The sequence below is a fragment of the Falco peregrinus genome, chromosome Z (genome assembly GCF_023634155.1).
Source record: "Falco peregrinus isolate bFalPer1 chromosome Z, bFalPer1.pri, whole genome shotgun sequence".
NCBI lineage: Eukaryota > Metazoa > Chordata > Aves > Falconiformes > Falconidae > Falco > Falco peregrinus.
This window is the reverse complement of record NC_073739.1, coordinates 69,875,635-69,894,833: the sequence shown is the minus strand read 5'-3', so window position 1 is coordinate 69,894,833 and position 19,199 is coordinate 69,875,635. Positions and strand designations below refer to the sequence as shown.

Below are 19,199 nucleotides of genomic sequence, written 5' to 3'. Positions count from 1 at the left end.
AACATACCAAATTAAACATTCTTTTCTTACTTTTTGGTATTTTTAAATTTAACTAATTTTAAATTAGGTGTTATTTTAACATACAAGTTTATTTTCACACTGTCAAAACACTTCAATATTTCTAAAATATTAAGTTAGAAAATACTAAATGTTTTCCTACATATTTTCCTACATATTTTCCTCAAATTCACTTAGTCATCAGGTTTGACCCAAGTTCACAAATAGTGGTGCTCAGAAATCTGTTCTTCCAGCAAATTTCTGTTTAGCATAAAAATTCCTCCCTGCTGCACCTCTCTCCATCTGAGGCACCACCTCTTCTGCTTCCTCCTGCCATTTCGTTTGATTATTAGCAACTGACTTTTTGTGTGGACTGAACTTCCTCCACCTCTTTCTCCACCAAGTCTTCATGTGCAAAGCTGGTTTTATCATTTCCCCTCCAAGCTGCGTATCAAATAGATAGGTTCCTTATTACAAGGTTCCTTATTATGCTGCTGTCACTGCCACCTAGGGTTTTGCCACCCAGCACATCCGCTTGGCACCTGGACTACAGCCTGCAGGATGCCCAGGGCCATCACACATCCACTAGCTCCTCCACAACTGCCTCATCTCACCACAGAGGGAGACTAAGCTGCTTATTATCCTTTATACAACTTCTGGCTTCTAGCTCTGGCCTCACACAGCTAAGCCAGCTTTGTTAATCAGCTGGATCCCAGAGGCAATATCCTCCTAAACAGCATTCTGGGCATTGCTGTGCATCATTTACCAGGAGCAGCCTTCCCTGAGCTATTATTACTCATTCCTTCCACTTGCTTTCCTCACTACCCAGTATTAAGAAGCCCAAAGAATTTGTATGATAAACCCTGTATTATATCCATTATAATTATTTCAGATACAATACCCAGGAGATATTACGGAACAGCCACTGCTCTTTCACAGTGAAAAACGTTTGCTCTAGCTACAGCTGAGGGAGACATGCTCACCAGACCATCTTTTCCTACCAACATGGTCCCATGTCAGGAGGTCTCGTCCCCCTGACACAGGCTTCTCTGACTTCTCAATAACCAGTGGGGTTATGAATGAATACTGCAGGAGTGCCTGCTTCCCCATCACCAGGCAGCAGCTCCTCGCATGCCTCAAGACCAGACTGCTCCCAGGGCTCCTTGCAAGCACCTGGCAGGGAAAAGAATGCTGCACCCTGCAGTCCTGTCCTGTCATCTCCAGTGACAAAGCAGGTGGCACGGACAAGACCGTGCACAGCTGCCTTTGAAAAGACAGGTTAGCAGCCACGATGTTCTCCTGCAGAAGGGGGTGTGGGAGGAATCTGCAAATGATCACTGTTCCTCTTTCAAAAGCTGACACAGCTCATATTAAAAGCAGTCAGCTTTCTCACCCAGGCTTCTCCAGCTCCAACACTGCTGGAAAACTTCACTGCTCTGATGGCAAGGAGCCCTTCTCTCACTTCCAGCCTGAATTTATTTAGTCAATGTGTAACTGTTGCTCTTGTGAGAACACCGGCCTTCCTCCCTGGTATTTATTCACCTGTGGTATTTATAGACAGCAATCACACAGCTATGTGCTAGGATAAACAAGACAAGGTCTCTCTATGTCTTCAGCAATTAATTCCCAGATTATCCTAGTTAGTAGTCCCTCTCTGCATCTTGTGCCAATTTTAATCTGCTGCTCTGAACATGGATGATCAGAATTGCACAGAATATCCTAAAAATACCCTACTCACACCTTGGGCAGCAATCTGCACATGCTGGAAATGCCTCAGTGCATATCAAGAAGATAGTGCTTTTTTCACAGATGCTTTCCACTGAGGGCTCAGCTTTAGCCAGGCAGGGGCGACACTCTCATCCCCAGCTGATGAGATCCACCTTACCAGAGCCTGCTCCTATCATTACGACCTTGCATTTTATACCACTGAATTCCAGCTCATTTCTAAATTCTGCAGGCATCCAGTTCTTGCTGTATGTCATCCCTCAGCTTCCCAGCTATCAAGATAGCCTCTTACTTTGTGTTATCAGCAAACTCCATCAGCAGTCTCCTAAAGCTGAATTCAAGGTCCTTCACAGAAATATCAGAGACAACCAGGCTCTCTGAGGAATGCTACCATTACCTTCTCTTCAGTCTAGTACTTCCAACCAGTCCCAACTCCATTTCTGACTCCCAAATTTCATTTTGGAATTTGCAATATCCCATTCAACACTTTACCAGCTGCATTATTGAAATCCCAGAATTTTCCTGTAAAACTTCCATATTATTAGTTACAAAACCAAATGAAGATCATTTGACACCATCCACTTTTGGCGAAACCTCATCCACATTTGTCTTACTTTCCATTAGCCTCTGTATCTTTAATTATCACTCCTTTCCAGTTAAGCTCTTCAGCCTCGCCTTCTCCCAAAAGCCTGTGGGAGCTCAGACCATTCCCCTGCCATTTTTAGATAAGGGCATTATGTTTGCGGCTCTGTGCTCTAAACCACTGTTTTCATAGGTCTGCTTTAATGCGTGCAATGCTCATGCTAGTCCTTCAGCAGTTCTGCTATGGAGATTAGACAGATCACTCTCCTCCCTGTTTAAATGTATTCACTTCTTAAAGCTTTTATAAAACATGTTCCCCAGTGATACCAGGAGATGTGATACCAGAAGGCTCCCAGATGACTCCAAGAAGAATTCTGACAATTCAAAAACTGGATGAAAAACTAACTTCCAAGCTCCACACTGAATATAGCAGAACCTAACATGAAGAGAAGCAGGATTAATACAGTTATTTTAACCAGCTCAGAAGGGTCTATCATTAAGGTAACAGTGGTACAGTTTACTTACTGCACTGTGCAAAGGAATCTCCTGGAAGCAATAAAATCTGCTTATTTCACTCTGGTAGACACCTCTGTTGACCTTCAAGCCCTTGTTTTTAACAGTGATCATTGGCAGATTTTGTAATCAAATGCTGATAGTCATATTTTCTTTTAACTCAAACTTACAGCCAGCAGCCTTGAAATGTGTGAATGATGCAATCAATGGCAACATGACTGACAACAAAATTCAGATCAGTCATAAAGCTGAGTCAGATTCTTTCACATTGCATAGTCCCAAATCACTAACTAGACTACATCTACCATCATGCTGTCTGCCTTGACTTCAAATCATTTTGAATTTTAAAGAGGGCAGTCAGGGCATTTCACTTGGTAAAAATAATGAGGTTGAACTTTCTTAGAGAAGAATTAAAAACAGGTTCTGACTTACTTTTTCTGCAAAAAGGTAAAAGTCCTGGAGATGTGCCACACTCTGTCTTAGATAGTGTCTCCCTGAAGAATTCTGTCCTTCCACAGTGTTTTATTACCGTGCACACCAGGTAAATTATTGTTAATAATACTTCTGCTTTACTTAGCCAGTAGTAGTCACCCTATAACTAATGGATAAAAATGTCATTTCTAATAGACATAAACAAAATTAAAATGGACATTAGGAATGAGAGAAAAAGTATGATATTGTCTGCAGACTGTCACTTGATCAACAATGATATTGAGGGGCAAGTAAAGGCTGGGTACTTTAGTGCCACATGACTATTGTGGTTTGTCTAGTCTGAAATGAAGAACTGCTGTTCTGTGAGAAACTCCAGCATTTCAAAATGTGATTTTGTTTCTAATTAGAAAGCAAATAGAAAATGTTGGCCTTTACCATCAAATAAAGTTCAAGACCTATTTCTGAAAACAGAAATGAAAACTTGTGAATATAGAAGCAGCTTTAAACATTGCTATTAACACTGTAGCATAAATCTGAAGATAAGACAAATGTAATAGAAGTACAAAGTTGCAATGTTTTGACATATTAATTATTTTGCTAAAATAGACTTCCCTTGGAGAAAAACACTGAAAGATACATTCCTGAAAAAAAGAGTAAAACTTAAAACACCTGCAGTTTTCAATAAAAAGCTGCACTAATGGGAAAAAGGACAAGTGGTTTTGTAATTGCTAGGCTGAAACAATTTACACAAACATGCACTTGCTGCCACATCTAACAACTGTAGACCAAACTCCTAAACAAGGAAATAAAATATTAACCAACATACCACTTATGTGACCTCAAATTAGCTTTAAAAACAAAAATGTTTTGATGATTTGGAGAGCTCTTACTGGCTCTGATCAGCACTACGAGTAGGCAGATATTGTAAGCACTCTCATTTTTCCCGTAATACTGGTAACTTCTGAACTGATCTTGTATTTTATTTAATGAGAACTCCATATTGATGAAACAGGGTTGCTATATCACAAATGAAACAAACCACATCAGAGACCACAAGAGAAAAGGTAGACTAAAAAATGCATTCTATAGCTTGTAAAAATATAGCAAGGGATTGCAAAGGATACATCAACAATAAACTAAAATCCTCCCAGGGTAAAGCCAAGATAGATCTTTGATTGAGAGTCATCATAACAAAGAAGTCATAGAAACACAGAACAGTTTGGGTCAGCAGTGACCTGTAAAGGCCAGCTAGTCCAGCCCCCTGCAATCAGCAGGAACATCTTCAACCAGCTCAGGTTGCTCAAAGCCCCCTACACCTGGCCTTGAATGGTTCCAGGGATGGGGTGACTACCGCCTCCCTGGGCAACTTGTTCCAGTGTTACTACCCTCATCATAATAAAATTCTTCCTTATATCTCATCTGAACCTACCCTCTTTTAGTTTAAAACCATTACCCCTATCACTGCAGGTCCTGCTAAAAAGTCTGTCCCCATCTTTCTTATAAGCCCCCTTGAACTGTTGAAAGGCTGCAGTAAAGTCTCCCCAGAGCCTTCTCTTCTCTAGGTTGAACAACCCTAACTCTCTCAGCCTGTCCACATAGGAAAGGTGTTCCATCCCTCTGACCATTTTTTGGCCTTCCTTTGGACCCACTCCAACAGGTCCTTGTCTTTCTTGTATTGAGGGCTGCAGAGCTGGATGCAGTACCCCAGGTGAGGTCTCAACAGAGCAGAGTGGAGGGGCAGAATCACTTCCCTTGCCCTGCTGGCCACACTGCTTTTGGTGCAGTCCATATGGTTTGCTTTCTGGGCTGTGTGTGCATGTTTCCAGTTCATGTTCTGCTTTTTTACCCACCAGTACCTCCAAGTCCTTATCCACAGGGCTGCCCTCAATTCATTCATCCCCTAGCCAGCATTGATACCAGGGGTTCCCCTGACCAGGTGTAGGACCTTGCACACTTTCTTGTTAAACCTCAAGAGGTTTACATGGGCCCACTTCTTGAGTTTGTCCAGGTCCCACTGGATGGCATTCCTCAGGCATGTCAACCGCACCACTCAGCTCGGAGTCACCTGCAAATCTGCTGAGGGTGCACTCAATCTCACTGTCTGTCACTGATTAAGATATTAAACAGGGCTGGTCCCAATACAGACACCTGAGGGATACCACTCATCACTGTACTCCATCGGGACATGGAGCCACTTCTCCCTTGATATGACCATCCAGCCCATTACTTATCCACTGAATAGTCCACCCATCAAATCCATATCTCCAATTTAGAAAGAAGGATATTGTCAGGGACCGTGTCAAAGGCCTTACAGAAGTCCAGATAGATGGCACCTGCAGGTCTTCCCCTGTCCACTGATGCATGTAGTCGCTCCATCATAGAAGGCCACCGGGTTGGTCAGGCAGGACCTGCCCTTGGTGAAGCCATGCTGGCTGTCTTGAATCACCTCCCTGCCCTCCACAGGTCTTAGCGAGCTTCTAGAAGAGTCTGTTCCACGACCTTCTCAGGCACAGAGGGGAGGCTGGCAGGTCAGTAGATTCCCAGGGCCCTCCCGTCTACCCTTGGTAAAAATGGGTGCAATGCTGCCCTTTTGCCAGTCTCCGGGGACTTCACCTGACTGCCAGGACCTTTCAAATACCATGGAAAGCAGCTTGGCAACCCCATCAGCCCATTCCCTCAGGACTCTGGGATGCATCTTGTCAGATCCCATAAACCTCTGTATTTTCAGATTCTTCAGGGGGGTCTTGAACCTGTTTTTCTCTTACAGTGGGAGGGACTTTGCTCCCCCACTCCCTGCCTTGAGGTCCATCCACTCAATAGGCGTGGGAAGAGAGACTGCCAAGAGAGGTTGCAGAGAGAGGTCGTTCCCTCCTCTTTAACCATGACATGGAGACAGTGCTGGACCACTCCACTCCATCAGCACAAGAAAACACAGACCTGTTACATCAGCCATGCACTGAGCATGAGAGTCCCTGCAGTGGCTCACACTCTTGTGGGATACAGATCAAGCTGCACGTTCACCATAGAGCTGCTGCAGTCCCCTTCCTTCTGCAGACCTCTCACACAAGATGCTGATGGTGTTCAGCCTCAGATGAGCATCTGCCTCACCTCAAGTGTCAAAGACCAGCCAGAGAGACCTTGCACACCTCCATGCAGAACTGACTCGGGTCAGCACATCCCAATGCACTGGTATATTGTGCATCAGCAGACACATTATTTGAGAGATGAGAAGAGTTCACAAGCATACACCTGGAGAAAAGTACACACTACTTTAAAAAATAACCAGATGTGAGTCTGGATCTCAGAATAGATGTACCCTGAGAAAAGCTGCACAGGCAGTATGGCTGATGCTGGCTGCAAGCAGAAAAGAAGCTAGGAGGTTACTAGAGGGAACTGCAGTAACAAGCCTGTGGTCAGTCCATCCAATGCACTATTTCCAGTTACTAGAGAATAAAGAAAAGTCCTGCCTGAGCTAGAAATTATTTTTCAGCAACAGCCCACCGATAACTCTCATGACAAATAGTTTAGGAAAAAAAAAAAACAAAACCAGATGTTCCTCATATGGATTACTACTCCCACAAATGTTCCTCAGACTGCAGAGCTCAAAGGAGGATTTTCACCAAGAGAAAACCATTCAAGCTGAATTTATGTCTCTTCTGTTCTAGTGCAGTCAGACAGTAATAGCACTGAAAAGCTGTCTGATGGAGAGAGGGAGCCAGCCACAAATGCCACTAGGTAAGACAGATTATTATCAGCCAAACACTCTCTGAGCAGAGATTAGCAACAGGCGCAGAATTTATTGTGCCTGGTGTGAGAGCAGGAAGAGAGCATGGCTCTGCTTTCCAGTGCCACAGAGGTGACCTTACTCATCCCTCTCAGCTGAGCCCTGTCCTTTACCTTCTGCAGAAGGATGCTTAACAGATGGACCAAACCAGGCACAGACACTTGCCACACTCTCATACTCTTCAGAGAAACAGTGCCTGTCTTAGACAACACACAAACACCTTGATGACCTTGCAGCAATAAACTTCTGGACCGCCCACCTTGCACCCTATGACTGCCTGAAACAGCATCTCCGGGTACACAACATCCTCTCCTAATTCCTCCAAGTGGCAACCTTAAAGGCTTGATGGTAACACTGGTTTCAGGTTTAATTATTTAATCTCAATTGTCCAAATCCTAACCATCACCACTGCATATGCAGCTGAAGTAAAAATGAAACTTGCTGGGCTGACTGCTTGCCACACCCCTAAGGCAGAAATGAAAGCAAAGTAAAGAAAGTATGCATGGGAGGAGAGAGATGGTGAAAGGCAGCCAAGGAAACGATGTGACAACAGTGGTCCTTAGTGGAGGCAGATCCTTCTCCTGATGTAGGGACAGTAGTCACAAGCACCACCCAGCTGATGGCTCAGTTGGGACAGCAGGGAAGAGTACTGAGGAGTTGAGTCCTCACTGCCTTAGCATTATCCTCAATTAAAAGCAGGGAGCAGAAGGGTGGCCCTGTTGTTGCTGTCCTCTGGTAAGCAGCAAAACCAAGGGAAACTGTAAGGAATTTAACTCTGGGAAGAAGCCTGCTCATAAGGAGGTGAGCTTCTTTGCAATATCCTCTCAAACCCTGGCAAACAAGGCAGTGAGCACACTGGCTAAAACGTTCCCTTCCCAGTTACGCAAGCAACACAGCACACTGCCACACCTGCAGGAATTATCTGTATTATGGCATTGCTTCAGGGATGTAATTTGAACAGGTCTCACTGGAAAAGGAGAGGAGCCAGTTTCAGACCTCAGAGTATGTAAATCCTCCTGGGAAGGGAATAAAAGTCCATGGCTGTCCTTCACTGTCCAGCAGCAAAATTAAGGAGCCCATCACCCAAGATCTGATTTACTACACAATAGTGCTTGCTGGCACAACTGAGAGCATCACGGAGCTGTCTGAAAGAAAGTTAAGTAGGTTTCAACACCCCACCATGAAAGAAATTATAGTAAGGTTCCTCCCCTGTGCTATGGCTCAGAAACCAAAAATTTTCAGTGGGAGAGTGCCTGCATCTCACCATGGTTCCTAGTCCACTCAGTGTCCTTCATATCTTAATACTATTTTATAATACATTCTGGATGACAGTTGCTTAGTTACAAAACCACTCAGATCAACAGCTACAATATTAAAATCTTGCCAAAGGTCAAATCCCACTGTGTGATCATTCAATGTCTTAAAGATATGTCTTCCATTATTTTTCTTAGTGTCTGAGAAAAACTGAAAGACATTTTACTATGATAGGTTGCTCTCTGTTGAAGCAACTGTACAGCCTAGGACAATGCATGCGATGCTATCATTATAATTATAGACAAGCTCTTACTATAATCTCTGACTACATGAAGTTTATAACTTAGCTACACACACACACACACACACACACCCCACTCAGCTCCCCCCATCCCCAATCAATCCTGATAGAAAACAGAATTATAAAGCCTTTGCCTAGGAGTAATGTTGTAGTGGAAAAAAATAAAATCAATAAAATAGGATTAAATATTTCCAGGCTTTAAGAAAAGAAATAAAACTAAGCTTTATATGGTATCAAACCAGCATCTTTCACCATGACAGTGGTTCTCTAAGAAAGAATTGCATTCCATCCCAGACATTACCAAATTCCCAGGGAACAATTTTTAGCATCACTGTTTTAATGGAAGAAAAACATGGTCATTTTTATACCCTATGCAAGTTCTGCACCATACAGAAGGTGGTACATCAGCGACACCTTTAGTCTGTCTTCCCTGTTTACAAGTCCTTTCCCACTACCTCTGTTCCAGCTGTTTCTTTTGTACAAATGTGGCACCAGGGAGCCAGGATCCCTTACTGTTTCTTCGACATGCTTTGCCCTGATACAGCTCTGGCTATAGCCTGCATGTCTAACTGCTCATTCAGTCTACAAAGGCTAATTGTAAGCACGGGGCACTGTTTAGTAAAACTAATTGGAAGCTTGGTGTACCTCCTGACAATGGATCCCAGGGGCTTTCTGTAGCTCCCTTAGCCTACCATGCAAGTGCAGACAGCCACTGCAGAAGCTGGGGATACGCAGGTGACTTCTCCAGGGACAGTGTGGATGTGTTCTCTCTAGATTACAACTAAAAGTCCTCTAAGGCTTTAGAAGGTGCTGAGAATTGCCCAAATCCATCAGGAACGATACAGCACATGCAACAGGGTTTTCAGAGCTGACAGGAATATTCTGACAATTTCTATCCATGTCCTACCACTCCAGGACCACAGAGAAGCTACCCAAGACTAAAAATTCAAACTTCCAAACATATAGTAACTGCATGTTAGTTAGTCCAGAGCTGCCCAGTTCTCTGCTTAAAAATTGACAAGGACGTGCCTATAGACCTACTTACTCACCTAGTCCTGAAGGCAATGCATGCAAGTGCTAATACAACATAGAGACATAGACGTCATGCGTGCTGAGCTTGTATTTGCTTGTGTTTGTATTAAATGTCTTTGTATTACAGAAAGTCATTATCTGCTTGAATGCCACCTTGCGAATCAATCTGGAAAGGCTTCTTTGTGTAAACCGCTGTGCTCATTTTGTACTTTATAAATGAAGAGGAAAAGGATCAACCCATTAAGGAACAGCTTCCTTCACAATGAGGTAAAAGCAGCTAGGCAGATCCAGGCCCAGCATCAACAAATGTATTTCTCCCCACAGTCAGCACTTGTTAGCATGTATTAGCTGTAGAGTTTCCTTAGAGATCTAAGTAATGTCAGAAAGATCAAAGAAAACCCAGATGACTTAATGAGCCATTTGCAATTTCACTACAGTAGCTGTGCAGGTTGAAGCATGAAATCTTTAAGACAAGTAGACATTAGTGACAGCTTACAGCAGCAGGGCTGAGGGAATGAACACTTCCTTTTCATGATGAAAAACACTTGGTGCTTTCTGTATACACAGGGTCAGACTGTGATGATAGGATCTCACATAAAAATATTTTTACAAGTTGTCATGCAGTATATACTATAACTGCAAGCAAGTGTTTTGGTGCATAACATGATAAAAGTTACAAGCAGGCCAAATAGAGGGAAAGTGAGACATCCCCACACCCAGAAGAAAACCCCAAGCCAACTACCCCAAACACCGCAAAGCAAAGCCACCACCAACACTGGTGGTCACAGAGCTGGTGATCACCATGCCAACCTCCTTTCTGGACTAAATCCCACAGACTACTAACAGGTAGATATACACTTTTCCCTAACGAAGTTATTAAAAATCCTGTGCCTTTAGGTTTTATGGCATTCTAATATTATTCCTAATAATAAACAGGAATTATATTTGGGCCTTCTGGGGTCAACCCCCCTCCCCCCCAAGCACAGAAAGCTGCCTCCACAATGCGGTGAGGGCAAAGCGTGCCTGTACCACACACACTAGTGAGGGACCGAGCCCACGCTGGCCTCTCTGCATTAAAGGGCTCACACGCCACCTGCACCGCTATGGGGCTGCTGAGTCCTAAACCCAAACCAGCTCATCAGAGCCTGCTGCTCTCCTGCAGCTCCAAACGGAGACATACATCCAGGTTACAAGCAGGAGGGATGCCCAGACAATTAGGAAAATACATTTTTCTGCTGGTTTTATTTTTCACATAACATAGTTTAAGAACTGCATCAGTTGTCGGTAGCAATCATGGATCAAAATATAATCAAATCTCACTCCTCCAGCAACATAAACTCTTGAAAATTCAGCTGGCCGAGATATGGCTTGGAGAAGGAGTGCACCTTCAGTAACCAGCTCAAAAAAATTCCACTTCTTGCAACTTCAGGGATTATTTTTCATATAATATCCACCTATTTGCTAGCTATATCTGACCCTGCTTAGTTTATGACTGCACCCAGAGATGGCTTTTCTCCAGAGAGTTTCTGTGGCCTACTTACCACCCGTTATGTTAATAGTGTGGCTGCTCTGCCTGCACTTCAAAGGTTCATTCTTATATACAGGATTTTTAAAATTTTTTTATTTTATTTTATTATTTGCTTTGGTTGCTAAGGGGGAAGCTTTAGCATGATAGGCAAGGATTTAGTCACATGTGAGCTACAGGGAACACTGTCACTTGATTTCCAAATTAATCTCTAAGGATAACCGGCTGAGTATGTGTTTATTTTCTATTTCTTGAAAGCTTTAAAAGTAGCACAGGATTTTTGCATCCTTTGAAGGATATGTATTCTTCCTCTATATTATTCAACCTCAGAGACAACAAAGAGAATATCATGCTGTCTCCAGTGTCACAGATAAAAATTAGTAATTTCACTGCAAATCAGAAAACAAACCAGATTATTATGAAGAACAGGTCTACAGTCATCAAAAGGCTGTTTCACAACCACCTTTCAGATGCACAGAAGGCAGCTGCCTCACTGTGAAGTTAATTCAATAAGCAGAGGATACGTAATTCATTTGGTATGTACTGTTGCTCATCAGAGAGTATTTCTTGGCATTTCAACAGCACATGACAATGCTAAGCCTGAAAGCACAGTGAAGTCCTCAAAGATTTTCAGCAAATGCAAGAAAAATAATGTACACACACTCAAGCAACTCTCCTCATTCAAGTAATGAACATGACAGCTGTGTTAAAAAGTTTTGTAATGCTGAGCTACAGTCCTAGGAAGAGCTTAAGGAAATAGTTTTTCCCTCTTTTATTTGTGCAGGATAGAAAGCTTGATAGCTTTATATTTTCTCCTTCTTTCAAGTCATTGTCCCACAGAGCATTACCTGTGATGACAGCAAAACCTGCAAGCAAGCATTATCAGTAAAAATTAGTCCTGGCATATCTTCTACTGAATCCAGTCCTAGGAGCATGAAACTATTTATTTTTTTTTCTGGGGTGTGTGTGTGTTTGTGGGGTTGTTTGGTTTGGTTTTGGGGTTTGTTTTGGTTTGGTTTTTTGTTCTGTTTTTTAATCAAGGTTACCATGGACCTCCCTATTGTGCATACCTGTGCTGTGGGTAACAGGCTGACAAATAACATCTCATCTCCTTCTGAAATGTATTGCCTTAGGAGACTGCTCTACTGAAGTTTGAACATGTGGACCTGCACCACCACATGCAGCCATGATGAAAAGCTATTAAACCAACCATCCTGGCTATGGAATAATATTTTACCATGCTCTTTCACAACATCAGCTACAAAGAAGCAGAAAGGAGCATGGATTGCTGTATGGCACCCACTCATACTTTTCCAGGTCTGACAGATGCTGCAACTGAGAGAAAACAAGTTCTTCCACTAAGGTGGCCAATGCTCAAATTGTAAATAATCTCATGGATAACAAACAACATCACAGAACATGTAAATTGCCACTGTACAGATGCCGGGGGTGGGGGGTGCATGGAGAGACAACAGGTTTTATTTGAAAATGCAAAATGAACATTTCTTAAATGTAAAATTTAATTTAGGGGCAAATACATCACACCAGAATTATTTGAAAAATCCAACCTTACTGTGCTTTTGCATTCAGATCTTTCAAAATTCAATGCAAGGGAAAACCACCATCCAAGTATGGTTACAAAACTGCTGTCAAGAGTAAGGTACTGCATTCTTAATGCAAAGCTCTTTGCCAGCGTTCATTAATAAGTAGAAAATAGTACAAAATGTATAAATCTATACAGAAACTGGCAACAAAAGCACATATGTTATCTACCACCTGGACACAATAATGGGATCTGATCTGTGCATTTATTTTGAAAGGTACAGAATAATGTTTTTACAATTTTTTTTAATTTTTTTTTTTTTAGCAGATAGTTCATGCACGAACACAGTGCAGCTGGACCATATATGCCCTGGCTCCATTAGCATGGTTTACATACTTCTAAATTACTGAAATGCATTAATGCAGTGAGACTGTAGAGAATTCTGCAAATTCTACTTACTGTGCTGCATGATTTAATTGCTCATTATTTATTTTTTTATCATCATCAAATGAGGAGCAGTTCTGAGTATACTTGATGTTTACTTTTAGAGCAGTTCACTCAATATACAAACTCAGTTTGTATGTAAATTAACACACATGCCAAGACTGTGTCTTCCTACAGTACAGTTTTGTAATAAAAATAAAAATTCAAAATGAGATGCCACTCTTGGAAGATTAAATACTAGCTTTGGAGATAATTTTAAAGGTCCTTTTCTTTTGCAAAGGTTAAGAGCTAGGCAAAGAAGGGAAAAAGTATTCTTGCAGCAGACATGATTACACACGTTGCTCATGCAAAAAAATCTGTTAAATTTGGAAAACCAACATTTCCAGGTATTCCAGCCCTGTTACTGTTATAACTGTTATTCAGATACTGTTACTCAGTTACTGACATTTCAAGTTAGTTTATAATCTCAAAATTTGCTGTAGAGAAAGGCATTCTAAGGCTTCAAAGGCTCAAGTCATTCAGAGCTTAGCCAAACACATCCAGAATCCATTTGAAGTTTTTATTTTTCTAAGCAGCTTCAAGGAAGCACATTACGAGCCAAAGAAGAAAAGATTTTTTTAATGGTTATTTTAATGATGCAGCAAGCTTTAAGAAGAACCTGGTAGTTTCTTGATTGTGCTAAAGAATCATAGAACAGTTCGTGTGGCAAGCAAACTTTAAAGGTCATCTAGTCCAACCTCCCTGCAATGAGAAGAGACAAGAACACTTGGAAAGATGTTTACCAGGGAAAACAAATCCCTCAAAAACAAGTTGAGTGTTCAACAGTAAAACCCATCAACAAAGTAGCATTTCAGTACACAGAAGTGCTCTTCAGACTCAGCAGAACGGAAGATCACTAGTCCAATGGAACCTATAAAAACATACATGGAGTATATTCAAGTGCAGTCACTCAAGCACTTCTGAATCATATTCCACTGCTTACAAAACCTTCTGCATCAGTGTTTTACCATTTCAGGTAAAGTTTTGCCCTGTTTTTTCAAGTTAAAAGTTGCTTAGGAAATCTGCCATAAAAATGGCTCAACCTTTCTCAAAAATGAGGCATGTTTTTGTTGCAGGTTGCAGTGTCACAGGCACTGCATCATTCATCTCACAGAAGGGGACTGTTCCCGATACACCTTCCTGGCACAGGCAGATCCAGGCAGGGAGCAGAACATTAGCAGGCCATTGACATGCATTATAAATTTGTGACACCCTGCAACCCTTTATTTTTTTAAGGGGAAAAAAATAGCTCTTGTGTCTTGGCATTGTGTTAGGTTTCCTACCAAGTTGTCAAGAACACAGTCACACATATATGCCTTTAAGCTGAAAACTGGCTCTGATTTATCAAAGTCAGAATGGTATAAATAATGCATGTTTTGCACAGATGGCTCTTTTTGTAATGTAACAATTAATGGACTGTCAACACAGTATTCCACGTACAGAACCTCTACAATGGTCTGCAGTCTCTTTCCTGTATGATAAATGAATGCCTGTCAGGAGGCGAGTTCACTCCAATGGTGTCCTGGTATCTTTGATATAACGTATGATGGTATGCAGAGAGAAAAGCCACACATTGTTAAGGTGTATAAAGGTAGTTAAGGATGCAAATTCTGCAGTGTCAGGCTTTGCTGATAAGCCAAAATGAAAAAAATATTTACCCAATACCTGAAGCTTAATGCATAAATAAAAACTTAAATGATCTTGATCATTCAGATAGATTTGTCGACATTAAGTAAGGAAATCCGAGGCAAGATGTTCAGTGCTTATGGTAAGAAATCACATTCTAAAAAGAAAACAAATGGAAAAACCCGCATTCACACACACACACACAAAAAAAAAAGGCTAAGCCAATCCCATAAGGTATCATTAGGCTTCAATGCCAGATTGCCTTTCAAGATACAAAAGTTTCTCCCTCAATGTGTTTCTCTTTAAATAATTCAGGATTATGCCCAGGTTCTGAATAACCCACAGTAGCATAGAGGAAATACATGTGCTGGAGTTTCTTTAACAGCAATTAGGAAAGCAGCATCACCAACACACACATTCAGCACAGTCAGCACGTTACCTGCCAGAAACTTACCTTTCTGTGATTGTTTCTCTGAGACCACTTGCAACCCCCTTCACCACTGTACTAGCCTTTGGTGTCAGCACTACTTGAGATATAAAAAAGGAGCCCTTCTTTCTTCTTTCAGTGATTGACGCCTGGAGGAACTGGATCAGTTTTTCCGGATCTGTTGTGTTTGCCCAGGGAGCTGGCATCATCTGGCCTGGCCAAAGAAATGGTACCTCGAGAGCCACTGGACTGTGGTAGAACACCAGCACTTGGTGTTCCTTTTCCCACAGGTACTGGAGGCTGACTTCATGGGCAAATATCGCAGGACACATTTTGTTCCCATACGTGTCTTTGAGCATTTGGACAAGCTTTTCATGATGATACTTCTGCATCCCATAGAAGTGATTGAAGTCCAAGAAGACCACTTCTTTTGGGTGGTCAGTGAGAAATGCATTGATCTCTTCCAGACCCTCCTTGACTTTGGCACTGAATAAACCATGAGCAAAGTAGAGTTCGTTGTCTGGGTCTCTGGGCTTGGTGGAAATTCTAAGATCAAAATACCTTATACCTGCCCCCAGCTGGCTGGTGAAGTTCATGGTCTGTGTAGCCAGCCACTTCCTCATCAGCTTTTTAGCCACAGTCCCAAAAACCGACACAAAATTCTGGACCGTCTCTGGCTGTTCAGGCCCAACTGGAGAGGCTTCATCAATGTAGAAGCTAAATGAGTCATGAGACCCTAAAAACACAACAGATGAAAACAATCAATATTTTGTTCATAAATTAGAAGTCATTAGTGATTCTTTCTTAATAAACATAATTTTCTGGCTGTACCCATACTCACCAATGGGCTCTTCCCCTGCCCTTCTCAATACACTACATTCCTCTGGCAGCATTTACCCCAGCAGCACCTGACTAGAACTTGAAGGAAACGTAATGCTTGTTCCACCACTTGTCTGGGCACTCCCTCTGCTCTCTCCTAGCTTGCTCTTACACCTTTAAGCTCACTGAAGTCAGCGGGCTCTGAATGTCAAAGCAGTCCTGGTGTAACTCCATCAAAGCTGGTCACATAATAAATATGTAGAGCCGAGAGGAGGAGGGCTTGGCCCTGCACACTGAATCATGCACTGCCTAGTTTGCAGAACCAAAGCAAAACCACACCAAACCAACAACAACCCCCACCAACAACTTTACAGCTAGCTAAAATATGAGTTGAAAAACACCAAGGACATGCAATCTTTCTGACCATTCCTTTATTTCAAGTCTGATGTGATCATCAACAAGGTTACTGAACGCTGTTCTCCTTCTTAAATTTACCGCTAAAATTCTTTGCTTTCCATTGCTACGTAAGTACAACAGATGAAGCCAAGGACAGCATTGCATTCACTGATAAAATACCAAAACTCCACTACACGCTATGGACAAGAACAAGACATACTACTTAACCTGCCTGCGTATATAAGTTACCATTTTCCACAACATAGCGAAGTTGAATACAAATATGTAAGACACTTTGCTGTGCAAAATTCTCTCTGTCTCAAGGTACGTCCACTAAAAAAACCTACAACCACACACACACACAAAAAAATTATTTTGCTCAGCATTTAGACATTTACATGAAAGCAGCTGACAAAGCCAACATCTGCAAACACATTCCTCTCTAAGGGACTTCGCCTTGCTTTATGGAAAGATGAGCTGATCCTGGGAGATAATCATCACCCCTGCCTACCACTAGCCTTCTAATACCTGGTGGTGAAATCTGGCCATTTATACAGAAATACTGTCTGGCTGCAGGCAGAGCCACACTCCTGCTGCCCCAGCTGAAGGAGGTGCTTCTGCCAAGACTCCTCACAGCAAGCAGGTCTGCTCCTCTGCCTATGTCGCACTGCTTGCAAAACTCCTTCAAGGTCAGCAGGACTTGTATTTCTGAAATGGACTGTAGGGCTAGGCCCTCGGAGATACAAATCCTAGCATCAAAATGAGTTCAGAGCCCAGGTCATACCCTCTGCTGCTGACATTTTTGTAGCTGCTTTTCAAAATTATTTTCCAAATCACGCATGCTGTGGCAAGTATCACATTAATGAAATCCTGCTAGTCAGTAATTTCTGATGGCAATGCTATATTTTAACTGAACTGGAACAAACCCTATAAACTGAAGTGACAACTATAACATTTCCTTCTTTAACAATAGTGTCACAACAAATCATCTTAGACTCTAGTTTGGATTTGGCTTTGTTTAATCTGAGAAACGTCTTAAAATTTTGCACACCCCACTTTTCATGGTTGTCTCTTTGAACTGATTTTACTTTAAATATTAATTAAATATTTACTTTAAATATTTTCCATTTTGATGAAGCTTTCTACTGCTAAGCATTGAATTGACAGCATACTCCTTGCAGAACCTGATTAGATCATGGAGTATCTGATTACACATTGATATCCCAGGGGACCAGATCTGCATACTGACTTTCAATGGTAAAACAAATTATTAGAGCAGTGACTTGTGTTTCAACAGTATTACAGGGAAAATCAATGAGATACATTAAATTATCTGTTCAATGTAACCTGCACTGATCTAGAAATCAAAGTAAATCCAGTCTTCTTTAAAACAAGGCATAGCTACTGATATTAGAAAGATGGATCTTGCAAACCCTCACTTTGTCCATTGACGTTTTTTATTTCAGTAAGATTTTGTGTCAGCGTAGGTACATGTATAAACATGATCAACTGATTGCAGCGGTAGGCTCAAAATGATATTAAGATTAATTAAACCATTTGTCCTCTATTGTCTGATCTACAGCCACTTGCAACCTGAAGTTGCAAAGAGGTAGCTAAACTTGACCACCACAGCCAATATGCAACACACAGTGCCGAAGGCTACCTAAAACTACTTCAGCTGAGAGAGGCAGCACAGTTCTCATAGCAGAAAACTAAGGTGAACAACTTGTCAAAAGGTAGCTTTTAGCTACTGGCAATGCAAAACCCAGGGAAAGGTTGGGGGGAACATCACAGTTAGAAAAGACTCAACATTACAAGCAGGATAGTTCAGAAAAATATTTTTTCTTAATTAGGGTCTTCATGCACATATTTGAGCCTAAGAATGGGGATTCCTATGTGGAAGGTGTGGGAAAAGCACATAGCGCAATGAGAACTTCCATGTTTTGTAACCCAAACAAGTAAGTCCTCTATAAAATACTGTAAATACTTTTAAATACTGTAAAAAGAAAACAAAGCTTGACTTGGCTGATAGCGAACAAAGCAGATGTCTGCTATTCAAAAGCATGTAAAGATTCCTCCTGACTGAAAAATAGAGGAAGTATTTTGTCTTTCCACATGTGTAAGTAATTTGAACAGGTCATTTAAATATTTGTTTTCATCATTCATTCATTTACGTTTCCTTATGCCTTCATCCTGCCCTGTTGCCCTAACCTAACTGAGGGATATTCAAAATCCATGCACTTGGCAGGCCAAATTAAGAGTATGATCTGTTCTACTGTTGTGCGCAAAATCACTATGTTCCTGGTAATGAGAGAATCCTGTATGAACACAGTTGTCTTTAGCAGCCAGGTTTCCTTCCAGTCTTGCTTTGCTGCACAGGGACATTCCCATCCTACTTTGCCACTGTGAAGTGGACTTGCAGGTTCTCTGTATTACCAAATATCAGCTTCCATGAAGACAGGATGCAGGGTACATTCAAAAGTACTAATGTCATCATGCCTGCAGTCTTTGGAAGGTAGTAGTGCTTGCCCATAAACTATCTTTATTACTGTATGGCAGAGGACACACTGACCTGATGTATGGGACAGCCTCTACCACAGAGACTTCACAGTCTGAGATGGGGAAGCAACGAGAGGGGAAACGACTTGTCCGAAGTCATGGAGGGAGCACTGGTATTCCTCGTGTGTACAAACATACTTTCTCACCAGTTTACTACATGTCTAGCACTTTCTTAAAGTGTTGCACATTGTTTTCCCACTA

The 19,199-nt window shown here is 41.8% G+C and overlaps 1 protein-coding gene across 2 annotated transcripts in view; it reads right to left on the bottom strand.

Annotated features, from left to right (window-relative positions):
- The window catches only part of PLCXD3 (phosphatidylinositol specific phospholipase C X domain containing 3), an 85,037-nt gene that overhangs the window by 14,544 nt on the left and 51,294 nt on the right, over positions 1–19,199 (bottom strand). For both annotated transcript variants that reach the window (XM_055791565.1, XM_055791566.1), the window contains exon 2: positions 15,252–15,960. In XM_055791565.1, coding sequence (XP_055647540.1) covers positions 15,252–15,960 — 709 coding nt within the window. The remainder of the gene's footprint in view (positions 1–15,251; positions 15,961–19,199) is intronic.